The sequence below is a fragment of the Clarias gariepinus genome, chromosome 4 (genome assembly GCF_024256425.1).
Source record: "Clarias gariepinus isolate MV-2021 ecotype Netherlands chromosome 4, CGAR_prim_01v2, whole genome shotgun sequence".
NCBI classification, from domain to species: domain Eukaryota; kingdom Metazoa; phylum Chordata; class Actinopteri; order Siluriformes; family Clariidae; genus Clarias; species Clarias gariepinus.
In genome coordinates this window covers 23,579,065-23,593,381 of record NC_071103.1, presented here as the reverse complement: position 1 = coordinate 23,593,381, position 14,317 = coordinate 23,579,065, and the positions used below count along the sequence as shown (strand labels likewise).

The following is a 14,317-nucleotide window of genomic DNA, read 5'->3' as shown; positions in this document are numbered from 1 at the left end:
CTTTCAGTGTAATTTGCACTATAAGTATATTTGAACTGGACAATATTATTAGCACTTACTCCAGACTGATCCCTGCAAACAGTGAAAGGCCATGTTAATATCACTGGTAATCTGTAAAAATGCAGTTAAAAAAAAATGCTAGAATCCTCTTTCATTGAATACTATTGGTTTAGTGATCCATATGTATATAATATCTAAAAAAGGTAACATAAAATTAAATGATACTTTAAATGAAAAACAAACCGCTGGTCTGGTACTTTACACTTTGTTCACTGTGCCCTTTAGCTTAAAGGGACTTCTTTTTTGAGAAGTCCTAGCTGGCTAAGCTAAGCTTTTTATTATTAATTTTCTTATTCTACTATATTCTTCACCAAATGTTTTTTGGAAAAATTACTTATCTTCAGTAAAACTGAGGGATGGTATAAGTTGAAGTTGTGAAAGTTACAGTAATTTTTAATTAAACAAAAAAAAATTTTGCATGTATTTTTTGTTACCCTCAATTTGGTTCCCTTTTTGACAGGATATGGTGACCTATGGAGATTGAGGAAAGAGGTCTGACTTACTTTAATGAACCTACAAGAGTGTGATATGGTTAAATAAATGTGCTGGAGTAAGAGTGCATTGCAATTTACTAATGAAGCTATGATTTATGTCTGCTTGTAGAATGCCACTTTGAATGTATGGCCCCATGCCTTAGTGCCACTTTATTATCGAGCAGTAACAACAGACTAAACAGTTGGCTTGTTGTCTTCATTAAAGGTAGCGTGCTCTTGGTGAATACAAAGCAAAAATAAATAAATAAATACATAAATGAGAATTGTCACCCTAGTGTACTTGATGAAAATAAATAGAGCTGATGAATATATCGAGTCTCCATTAATAATTGTTCTCCTCTGTTGTATGTGTGTCATGAGCAAGGACCCTTAAACCACATAGTGCTGACTCTAAAATAAAAAGTATGTCCAAGTATGTAGCAAGAGGTTTATTGACGGTTAGTTTAATAATACTTATAACTCTGTGGAGGACCATTGTCAAACCACTGGCAATCAAATGACACAATCATAAGAAGCTTTTCCAAGATTATTTTGCATTAATAGTGTCCACACCTACTTGCAACACTCAGGTGAAACCAGCAAAAATGCACACCATACCGTCTTTTTTAGTGTCACTTTGATTTAACTCAAATAAGAACAGTCTGTATATCTCCTGAGGCAACTTGAGGTCAATTTTCTTAGTTTGGAAGTGATTCTGATCAGCTTATCTATGTAGACAGCAGTGAAAAAGGCACTCAGCCATGAAATAGAGCGCGTAAAAATACACATGGCACCTTCGATACCTTGCAAGCTTTCTGATAATGGCTAAGACCAGAGCTGGATTCATTGTTAGAATTATAAGGATGAAACAATTTTGAAAATTGGACAAGGCTGATGGATAGAAAGTTCAGAAAATTGGTGCAAAATAAATAGAAACCTAGCACATTCATTTTCCTTATGAAACACTGAAATCTGTCTATTTCATAATTCAACTAATGTTACAAAACACATACAAAGCACAAAATAATCAACACTGTCACAAGTTTTAAGGTATAAAAGAAATGTAAATTAATTCTAATCATAAATATCTCATTATAAAACCATATTACAATAAAGTTAACATCATCAGCACCTGTTCATTCAAAATCTTACTTTCTGACCAGCTGGCAATTTTCTTTTTCTATAATTATATTTAGAAGTAAAATAATGGCCTATAGTGGACACACACACATTCATATATACACCTTTAACTGCACCAGCAATAATGTCTTTGTTCCCTCAAGGTGACTGTTATCAGACCGGATCTGGCCAAAGCGCATGGGATGATTAAATGCTGCAGCAGCTCACCTCTTTCAGCCCTTCCAACACCCTGCCATTGACTCCCACCTTATGACTTCGTCCACTAACTGCTACTTAAGCTGTTATAACTCTTCCCTGTAAATCTAGGAAGGTGAGTAGAAGGAGAGACACTTTGTAAATGCAACACAGTACTGCTAGCTATGTCTAATAAACAAATAAAATAAATAAGGTGAGTGTCAGGGTGTGGTTCTAGTTGACAGTGGCTTGAATGTCTGGCAGCTACATCCATGTCACAAAACTAAAACTATCAGAAGATGGGTACACTGTGGTCATAAAGGGATGGACATAGTCAGCAGTAATACGCAGGTACTAAGGGGCCCAAAGTGTTTCAAGAAAATATCCACTACCACCCTCACTGTTGATACAAGGTAGTATGGATGCATGCTTTCATATTGTTTACCCCAAATTCTGACCCTACCATTTAAATATAATTTTTCTCTGACCTCTGGCATCAACAAATGCATTTTTGCCTAGAGAACTACTGCTCACTGCACATTTTGGAATACTCAAACAAGCCTGTCTGCATCAACAACCATGCCACATTCAAAGTCATTTAAATCATATTTCTCCCCCGTTTAAATGATCAGTTTGAAATTCAGTACCTAGTTGCTGCCACGTAATTGATTAGCAGGGCTGATTAGCAGGGCTGGACTGGGACCAAAAGACGGCCCTGGCATTTTTGGCCATAGCGGCCCACCGTGATTATTGAAACAATATGCTGAGGCATATGACACAAAGGATATATGCGCTCACTGTTTTGTTTCAAACATTAAACCACAGTAACCTGCATAGAAGCGAATAACCTTGGTTAAAAATTATTTCTGCACATAAAATGATTTTCGCACATTTTGCTGCTTCCACCTGTAGGCTTTTGCGTCTTTTCTCCCACAGCTTCTCTGCACCCCCTTTGCTCTTATCTTTCTTTTTCTGGTTTATCCATTGGTATAGACGGACTCATCTCAAACTCCGGCCGACCTTTAAAAAATAGCAGATTTTGTCAAGGGGAGATGAGGGCTGGCCAGGAGGGAGGCAGGGTGTGGCCTGAGATTTCATTGGACTCGCTCGATGTCCTTTAAGACAGTCAACCAATGGATACTCTACCGTTGCGGTAATAAATAAATTGGCCTAATAAACGTTTAAAAAAATATTAAATTATGACTGACAGCCCCAGCCCAAAAATGGTCAGTCCAGGCCTGCTGGTTAGACATTTGTGCAGTTGATCTTGTGTACCTAATGAATAGCCACTGCTTCTCTTAGGTTAACCCAAGTCTATAATTATTTTTTTTGTTTTACAGCTATTTATACTTATTAGACCCACATAGTGAAATTTGTCATATTTGGGTAATATCTGTAGTCTCCATATTTATTAAATATTTTATTTTGTAAATATATTTGTTTCATTGCATTATTATGTCAATGGAGTGAAAGTAAACTTATACCTACATGCTCCATAAGTTCTCTTATGATGCCATTCCACTGGCCCTTGTCATCCTGGAAGCCATATTTCCCATCAGGCACTAAACGGATCTCATAAGCAAACCCCAGAATACCAGCCAGTTCCTTCAGCAGGTCAATGCAGAAGCCCTCGAAGCGGTCATTTCCAACAAGTGCCTTGTCAGACTTCTTAAGCATGACATATGGCTCCTCCTGTGCAGATACAGAACATCAAATGAAAAGCAGTGGTGAGGTCAGCTTTTCCTTTCCCTGGCAAGTACACACTCCTTATTGAGAAAAAGTGATCACACTGAAAGCTCTTAGAGGGTGATACTATATTTCAGTTCCATGTTTTGCAAATCTGTCACACTGATTTTGATTTTTGTAGTTTTAGGTCAATAAAGCATCATTTAAAAAATATTTGAAGGACTTGAATTTACTTTATAATTAAAATCCACTAGAAAATGTGCAATCTGACATTTTAAACACCTCTAGTAAACATATTGAGAGTGAAAAATAAATAAATAAATCTAGAAACTCTTGGTGACATGTAACGGTATGTAAAAAGGAAAACTAATATTTCTAATATTGCAATCAGTAATTAATATGATATTCTCAATGAGTAACATTTTAATTAACATGTTTGTGGTTGTTAACTGGCAAAGGTTTAGACATAAAGCAAGTTTATACTGTACATGTGAAAACAAAATTAAACATTTATGATTTTTTTATGTTTACTTTATGTAAACCTGTTTTTAGGCAAGAGTCTGGACAGGTATTTTGTTATTATTATAAAAAAGTCATTGAATGTATATGTACATATATTAATGTATTTTACATGTATATTTAATGTATATTATTGTATATATTTAACTTTTTATTATAAAATACCCTACTGTATATGTCCTGATTGTTGTCTTTTGTACAGCACTTTGGTCAACTTTGTTGTTGTTTTAAAGTGCTTTAGAAATAAAGTGGTATGGTATGATATGGTATATTTATAGTTTGTTAATGCTAAACTAATGCATTAATACAAGTCAGATTTTTTTTAACTTCAGCATAAATGTTTAAGAGAAATTTGCAAATTGTTTTTATGTAATTTTCCCCTCAATTCAAGCTAGTTTTAACGTTTAAAAAATAAAACAAAATCTGCTGTAAACTGTTACAACCCCACAGTTCTGCCTCCCCTCGTACGTATCCACAAATTGTTTCATAGCAGACTCACGTAGTTTATTGGCTGAGCCCTGAATCTTTATAGCCATGTAATACTTTGCCAGAAGCTCATTATTTGGTTCATATAAATCCTTGATTAGGAACAGAATGCTGCAATGAAAATGAACATGCTCATAATATCATTAACAACATTACTGATGATCTTAGTAGGGGATTTCAGTTAAATGACTATGTGGAGAAATGACACAATACAAGCATTATAAAACACAAGGAGTGTTTTTTTTTTCACTTAAGACTGGGTTGCATCTCTTCATCATTTTCCTTTTTGTAATTTAATTTATTTGTGCATAGTCTGGCTATTCAGAAACTACAGTATTAGTGAGCTAAATGAGTAACTCATAATGGCTCTCACAGCATTTTAATCAGGAATGCAAGGCAAACAAACAAACAAATCCAGATGTTCCTACCTAAAGGAAAGACTAAGAAATGCTTGTGTGATGTTGCTTTGGATGAATTTATAATCCTTTATGATGAGGATAAATGTGTTAATCTGCATGTTTTTGTGAAATTAACATGGGAATGTACACTTCCATTTTTATTGGTAAGGCAAGCAAATGGTAAACTTTATCAATAAATTGTGTGCTGTTCTACCCAAGAACATACTACTGATTGTAGCTCTTCATATTAGCAAGTACAGTATGGGTCTCTTATGGATCTGTACCTCCATCATGTAACTCATAATGTTCAAGGCACGTTTGACTTAACTAAATTAAGAACCATAGCCAGAGGTGTGTTGAGGGGAACAGTTCTGAGAACAGTTACGAATCACACAACTGTTACAATGTTATAGTCCCTGATTCTAGAACTGTCCTCAGGACCCTCTTTTTTTCTGTGCATTTATGTTGGCCACATTTAGAATCTGTACAGTACAATCAGGTGCACCTTGCATCACATTAAGGACATTTGCGTAATTTGAATTTATTTGCATTAATGGATTTAACATGTTATGGATTTTAAAATACTATAGAAATATTATCACAATAATGCCAACAGCCCAAATATGCCATTTTTATATGTTATTTCCTCATGCAAAATAAATACATAAATAAATAAAGGGCAATATGCCTCTTTTTAGCTACAGCTAAACAGTTTAAACAGATATACATTCTTAAATGCATGACTACCCATATAAACTTATTGTCACATACCACCAGTTGTTACTCTTAGTACCTATAGCGAAATGCTGTAAAATATGTTTTAAAAATATTTTTTCCTGCAAACACAATAGCTAAGGATTGAAGCAAAATCCCTGGGTGCCTGTAAATGCTTTGTCAAATTTTATAATTTAATGTAAATGATTAAAATCCTTCATTGCACTTCACTTAACATTCACTAGAGCAGGACAGACTGTTGAAAACTCTTAAATGGCTTGTACATTACAGCAAGGTTCATAATATACAAATGAGCTCTGTAAAAAACATTTGTTTTAGTTTTTTTATGTCTGTTTTTGATAAACTACAACTTAAAAGTTTAATAAAGGAAAATATTGTGTAACAACACGATTAAAACAAGCTCTCTCTCAACATAATGCAGAAATTCTGTTAAATGTGTAACCACCCAACATGGTTTAAAAACAAATTTTTCATCTTATCATTTTGATTAATCTATCTAATTTTATTTTTGTTAATAATGTATATATAATAATTAAAATTGATAATTACCTTATCCATGGATTATTAGGGAGGAAATTATATTTTCTTTGGTAGTGGATTCCATGTGAAATATTTGTCATTGTGTTTGCAAGGTTGTTGGTTGTCTATGACCAAATTCTAATCTAAGACTATGGATGATTGAAACTAAAACACTGTTAAATAAATAATAGCCAACGAGTTTTTAACTATAATGTAATTTATATTAAAACTAAAGTCAGCCAACTCCAAGGAAAACTTTGTATAAGTTGTCCAATTATCTTGATCAAAAAGTTTGTGTGTTGCATAGAAAAAAAATTATTACCATCTGTTCTCTGCATCCTAATATGTGAAATTCCCCAAGGTTTGGACTCATATCAAAGCTGTAAAAACTGCCTCTCTCTCTCTCTCTCTCTCTCTCTCTGCATGGGTTTATTCAAGGAGGAGGGGTATGGAGAATAGAAACAGTTATAGCCAACAGAGTGAAGACAATGTGTGCACAAAAACTACATCAAATATCTTAATCTCTTTTCAAAGTGCTAGGTCTCAAAAAATGCCAGCTGTCATGTTTGTTTGCTGGTGAGAGGGTATGATATGAAAGCGTTATGACCTGCCACATAATCAGTCATGTTTCGCCTCCCCCTGTCTTATGCTGGCTAGGTTTCAGCCATGATGTGGATTTTTGTGTTAGCTTTCTTCAGAACTTGCCTACCATGAACCATAACTGACAAAACTTGGCTGAAAGCATGTAATATAACTGCTTGATGGTTGAACACGTGCTTATGCCCCACAGCTTTTTTTGTGAAAAACAACAATGTTAATAGAGACAATAGTCTATTTAAATATTTAGACAATAGTCTATTTTTTTTTATCTTGAAAAAAAAGGAGACATTCTTTTATGTGATTTAGATATTGTGCACTAAAGTATAAATAAGAGCTCATATTTTATTATCGTAAATGCATAACACGCAGGACCCTTTGGATTATCCCCACTCAGGTATCTTAATTTAATATTGGCACATATTTATTTACATTTTATAACAGCTATTGATAAACTCCAGATAATAAATAATATGTTCTCCCCCTCATACACTCTGCCTTATATAATGTAGATGCTGCATCCTGACACATTTACACAACGTAATTACACCTGATGATCTACTCCTTCTTGAAGCGTTTCCATTTGTGACTCATATGAACTTCCTTAAATTAATTTATGCCTGAGTCTCACCTTATCTTTAGCAGATAATCCCATCAGAATCTAACAATGTTACTGTGCAAACTTAAAGACTACAGTACCTCTTTGGAGTTTATAGTATTTAGATGTAGGGCAATTATTTATTATGTCAGTCTCCTTTATTTAATGATGGGTTTCCTTCTCCTTCTGATTTAGGGCTGTTTACTAGTATTATTCTTAGCACTGTTGCTCCTGCCTTGCTCATTAGGGATCTAAATCCAAATCTGGATTTCTGATAAGCTACTGTAAGATAATATCCATTGTTAACCATAATATACAAATAAAATTGTAATAAATAATAATTAAAAAAAAATCTCAATTTTTTTTTTTTTAGCCAGCACCAGAAATGCCCAGATTAAAGATTGAGTACATCATGGTATACCACCTGCTGCTGGGTACCCTATTGAAAGATTATTTTAACTGTCAACAGAAAGAAAAAAAAAATACAAGAATAAAAATAGCTGGGAATTTTAGTGCTTGTGTGACCTTACCAGTATTGTTGTGATGACCAAGGATCGGTTGGAGAGTGAGTCAGTGATGTTCATGCCATTCCTCTTAGGAAGCTCTGTTATGTTCAGGCCTCCTGAAGCACTCCACTTTCCCACCTGCAGAAGATGAAAATTGTGTAGCCTGAGTGCACTGCACTTGTTAGTGCAATTCGTATGTTCCCAATAACCCACAGTGCTGCATTAGTGAGGCCTGCTGAGCTCATCCAATGGCATTAGCTGATTGCTTATGTCACCTATACAGTATGCTATGAGGTCAGGAGGAGGCACTATAAGGAAGGCCCTGCAAACTCATTATGACCAGAGAAGGAGCAATCTAAGCAAAGGAAATTGCTTTTCAATTCAATTTCAAAAGAGAAAATAGTGAAGAGGCAGAAATTACTGCAATGTATCCATTACACATTGATAACACTGTTTGTTCTGCAATTTGTCTGTACTACTCCTTTGATGAATGCAAATGTGTTTTTATGAACTGTTCTCTTCCTGTCCTAAGTCAATTTACAATGAGGACAGCTGTATATTAAATAGTAATCTACATGAAAATGCTTACTCATGTTTGTAAACAGACTGGTGTTGACAAATGACAAATTCACAAACTCTAATCAGCCATCAGTCATACTGTAATAATAATGTCATATGTTATTATTTTCATGCACTGTTTTAAGCATTTGTTGGTGTCTATGAAGATCTCAAGTGAACGGCAGTTCACAAAAGGTCCACCTAAAACATCATGCCTATACAGTTTTAAGAAGGTGTTGTTGGGTGCCTTATTCTTATTATTTAAGGGTTTTCTTATCTCATTCATTAAGGGTTAATGGCCTTGATCAATCGTTGGGGTTTAAACCTAGGATCTCCCAGACCATAGTCTAATGTCTTAACCACTGACCTACCCATGCCCTGCCAGTATAAACAGTATAATGCCACAAAAAAGAAAAAAAAAAAATCATAAATAAAATTCTATATCTTTTTTAAAACCAACAACTCGCCTTACAATCGGTACAGTAGGTTAGTAATTAGAGGCTAACAGCTAACCTAGCCTTTTTCAACACTGAGAATGTCATTGTGTTTTTAACTTTTAATAATACACACAATAAATGCTACTCATCAGAGCAAGTTTCTAGTTCCTGTGTTATAATTGACATTTTGGAGATGTATGTTAGAGATCTTTAATATGTATGTTGCTTACTTGTAATTATTAATGTGAACCATTGTGACATGCAATTCTGATCTGACCAAAAAATCGGAACTGAAAAATATGAATTGTGTAGGTAGCCAGTGTTTAAGTTAAAGGTAGCACATTATTTTACTTTCACTTAAGTATATTTTTGGCTAGATCTCAAATTTTAATTTAGTATGACTTTTACATTGAATACTTTCAGTAAGTATAATGTCTTTATTTGTTCATCCCTCTGCATCATGCTAATATGAAATGTTAATGTTTATTAGCTTGCTAGAACCTTTCTTAACCAAGAAGTTTTTTACATAGTAATCCAATTGGTGGATACAAACTTCTGTGAATGCTGTATGTTTTAACTTGCTGTTTCAAAAATAACACAAATTTGCTAATTTAATTTTATAAACCAGGAGCTTATTTAGCTGCTTCCAGTCAAACTGATCTGCCTTGAGAGAAATGAGATGTACTGTGCATGTAAAGAGTTGGGAGAGCAGTTTTAATTCAACCAGAAAGTTGAAGTATAATTGATGGGATTTATTTGCTACTTTATCCCAGAAATGGCTCATTTCCTCATGCTGTTATCAATAGCACACATCTAAATTTGCATACCAGTGTGCTAAATAGTAAGTGACAAAATTACACCACCAGCTGCTGCTTTAGAAAGTACTGAGTAGTCTACTATTTCAAACAACTGTATGAGTTTTTGGCCTTATCATGAAGCAGACGGGGGAATGCAGACATTTCTAGTTTCATTCAATGAGGCAGACAAATTAAATAGCGAAGGAATACTCAAACACGAGGCAAGCCTGGTAGGTCAGGAAAATGGCATTTAAAAAAAGTACTGTTTAGATTGTTGTACCACATCATTGTATACAAACTTTCAGACAGGATTTATTTATTAAGTGCTTTATAGTATTCTTAGATCCTGACCAACTTGTCGTATCATGAGGATTGCACTGCAATGTGCTCTGGATAGTAACTTCTGACAAATGGTAAAAATAAATGTGAAGCCATAACATGAACCAGGCTATGAACTAAAATGTAACTCAAGAAAAACAGATAAGCAGCTTAAATTTTCATTGTTAAGAGACTATGTTGTTTAAAAAGAAGTAGGATAAATGCAAACAGCTGAGGTTCATTAGTAATCATGTGACTTTCAGGTGTGTAAAAATACTGTAAGAGCTGGAGGTTGCGAGTGTGTAATGTTGAGTGAAATGTGTAAACTTTTAAAAAACTGTGTAAAGTCTCTCTCTCTCTCTCTCTCTCACATCTCTCCCTGTTCTATGTCCATAAATCAACCCCCTTATTGTGTGTCCTCTTTTATTAAATGGCAATATTTCCAATACCCTTTGTCCAGACAAAAATTTATGCAAATTCCTTCATTCTTTGTTGTCCCTGAAACATGTTGTTTCATTTGTAACTTTGATATACATGACAGAAGGCATTTGGCTGAAAACGTAATACTTTGTCTATCCTGTAAATCATATTCTAGCTCAGTGGTTAAGGCATTGGACTACAGTTCAGAAGGTCCCAGGTTTAAACCCCACAACCATTAAGTTGCCACTGTTGGGGCCTTGAGCAAGGCCCTTAATCCTCAACTGCTCAGATGTGTAATGAGATAAAAATGTAAGTCGCTCTGGATAAGAGCGTCTGCCAAATGCCTAATTGTAAATATTCTGTTTTTAAAACACCCGAAAGACACTTCATGCTATTCAGATTTAAACTTTTAACCAAAAAAAACAATGGCTTAACCAATAAACCATGATTTTCTATTATAATGATTTTAGTTTTTTGTTAAGGTTTGCTATTTCAATGGTTTTATAACTTTTTTTTTTTTCTCCTTAATTGGCACAATTTAATGCAACAAAACAGTTCTTCTTTTTATGGAGCTTTATCTTTTGTCTGCACTAATTTACTTATTTTAAACGTAGATGTTCTTTAGTGGGTGAAGTGATGTGTTTAGTCAGTGTATGATTTGTCTCTGTCATTTGCTATTATTTTACATCCATTTTAATGCAATTTATAGTTAGAGAGGTGATTAACAGAGAAGTATAAATAAAACTACACAGATAAATAATGCACAGACACAAGCATTCACATGCATGAAGTAGAAACAGACTATTTTTCTCTGGCTATTTCTGTTTTACCTAATTTAAAGCATTTCAGTACCCACAAAGCAGAAATCACTGGATGTGTTTCAGAGTAAAACACTGTTTGTCTAAAGTTGTTCTAGGGAATGTTTACAGCTAATTAAAACACAGACAAATTCAGTAACAGGACTAACAAGGATGGTTTACTCTGCATACAAATTTATGCCATGAGCAATCCTACTGCTTTCAGCACAAATATCTGAACATTTTGAGAGCACTCCCCTTGAGCAAGGGAAGCTGTACATATTGTGGAGCCACCCTTGAACAAATCATTAGTGTGGATGGGCCTGTGGCTGTCAACATTTATCCCTGCCTACACACTTGTAGCTGCAGCGCTACTCTTCACCTTCCTGGATCAACAGAGCACACACTGTCCCTGACACTGTTTATATTCGGGAAGCAGAGTTGAGCTGTATTCATTCAAAGTCACACAAGCGATAACACAAATGATGCCATAAAGGCCAAATAGCATTGTCAGTCTGAGATGTTTTGATTTGACGTGCATGTTAGTTACAGCACATGCAAAATGGAATAAATTTGCACAAGCACTGAGCATGTACATTCAAGCATTTTATGAGTGCAAAGTGGTAGTAATTAAACATCGACTCATTATACGTGATTATTAACTGGACTACAAAAAGCAGTAAAGTCCCGTAGCGCTTTCCCAAAATGCTCATATAGAGGAAACACTACACCTAGGAAACTTCTAATTCCAGTATGAGATAAAATGTGGTTTAATATCCAATTGAAGGGGACTACGTTGCGAGTCCCTTCCTCCAGCAAAAGGGAGTGCACTGGTGCTATGATTTGCAATGGAAATGATGGAATCCTATAGATGAAATGTGTCCACAGATACAGTTAATATGAAAGCAAATTTAACTGTCTTTGAATCCTGATTGCCATTATAAAAAAAATACATTCTTTAAAAACATAACTGTTTTGTAAGAAGCAAACAGCATATTTAAAATAGAAACAACTGAATAAAATACTTCAATTCCACTTAAATTCAAGACTGCAGTAAAAAGAAAGTAGTCTAATCTATATGGCTTTTTTATGGGCACAGGAGGCTCAGTGGTAGGTTTCTCGTCTATCATGTGGAAGGCCCGCGTTCGATTCTCAGCCAGTGCCCAAACCCCAGCCACTGCAGTGCCGGTCCCAAGCCAAAATAAAATAGGAGAGTTGCATCAGGAAGAGCATCCGACGTGTAAAAAAAAAAAAAAAAAAAAAAAGTCCTGTGCCAAGCTTGTGTGCAGACCGGCTGATCTGCTGTGGCGACCCCTTGCTGGGAGTAGCCGAAAGACCAACAACAATATCTATATGGCTTTTTACTATTGGAGGCACTTAAGACTCGATACTGAGGTCAACCGCTGCAAAGATTAACTAACATTTGTTTTAGAGGCACTAATATGTACATTTAGTAGATTATATATCTTGTATGTAGTTCATACTGTATTCAAGAATTGTCTTACTACTGCTTATTTTATTTATTTTTATTTTTTTCATTATTAATATATGCAGGGCTTTAAATAGGCTTTCACTAATTGCGCTCAGTTACTAGTTATTGAAATATGGTACTTTATAAACTGTAGTACTGGTGTTTTAAATTAAAGGTTTCAAAATCAATTACACTCACGCTATCTTTGTTCAAGAACTGCTCACACATTTCTAGAACTTAAATAAAAACAAAGCCCAAGTGCCTAACTAAGTAAATGTATTTATGCTTTTTAAAAGCGTAATACCTATACTATATTTACACACCTCATCGCTGACAACAGCATTTAGGACCTCTGCTAACAAAGACCGTAATTAACAGTGCTGGATACCATAATCCAATTTATTTTATGATTCACTAACTTGTATAGTTGTTTGAACAGCCAATTTGCCTGATTGCTAAAGGGTAAAGTATTTTGTTAAGACATAGATTGCTTTTTATTTGTTCTGACATGTATAGCAAATTAGACAAGGTAGTAATAAAAGTTTAGTATACAATTATACAGAAATGCAGATTGTTATTTAACAAGAAAAAAATTTGGCATAAAACACTGGACATTGTTTACATTTAATATATTGATTTGAACACATTTGAATCAAATTATTGGTTAAAATAATCAATTCACTGGAAAATGTTGGTCATTTGACAGTTAACATCAAAAATCATTAGTTATATAGATATTTATCTTTTGCAGGTATACTGTATGTGACAACCATGATGTCAATCATAAAAGTGGTTGGCAGTACCGTTAACCTACGTTAGACTTCTATATATTTTCGTTGATAATCATGTTCTTATTAATAGTTATGATTATGAGGTGTATTTCAAAGCCAAAAATAGAAGAAATATTACCCAATGATTATCTGCCAGATTACCTGATGCTTTGACACACAAAAAAGAGTAACCTAACAATTGATAGCTTCTGCTCTACTAATTACTTTAATGTGCGGTATGTTGTGGTGGACTTTGTAACTTATTTAAAAGAGAAACTAGCACATGGAAATGAAAGATAAGGGTATTAATTTGCAAAAGTTTGATTTGTCAAAATAACATGATTACCACAGTAGACAGTTTAAAAATTTGTGATTGCTTCTGGATTTATTGGTATTTGATATCAAAAGCATTAGCTCATTGCAAATTAGTTATATGCTGTGCTTTATAAAATGATTTGTAGCTAACATTAACTAATGCTGACATTTCAATTTTTCTAATTAATAGCTAACTGTTCAGGGGTGTGTGTGTTTAGGTGGTAGAGAGGATTGTGTGAAACAGTATGAAAAAAAAAAAAAGAAAATATCAAACCCAGCATAACATACAGTAGCAATAACGTTGTACAAGTGTACCACATGTCTAGTAGTTAATTCTATACAATGCTACAATACAAATTGCCAACAATGTTGTCAGATAACTACTGTATTGCATTTCCTAAACCAGTATAATAAATGATTTTTTTTTTTAACACAGCTTTCCTTAAACATGAAGCATTTAGGTACGTCTTAAAACAATGTCAAAAGGGAAAGACATAAGCAATGTCACTGAACAAAAGTCTGGATAGGGTTATAAACCATTTC

General features: G+C 34.3%; 1 protein-coding gene across 1 annotated transcript in view; it reads right to left on the bottom strand.

Annotated features, from left to right (window-relative positions):
* Window positions 1–14,317, bottom strand: part of grik3 (glutamate ionotropic receptor kainate type subunit 3) — a 142,979-nt gene that overhangs the window by 34,243 nt on the left and 94,419 nt on the right. The window contains exons 9-10 of the mRNA XM_053494552.1: window positions 7,916–8,029; window positions 3,336–3,539 (exon numbers count right to left, since the gene is read on the bottom strand). Coding sequence (XP_053350527.1) covers window positions 3,336–3,539; window positions 7,916–8,029 — 318 coding nt within the window. The remainder of the gene's footprint in view (window positions 1–3,335; window positions 3,540–7,915; window positions 8,030–14,317) is intronic.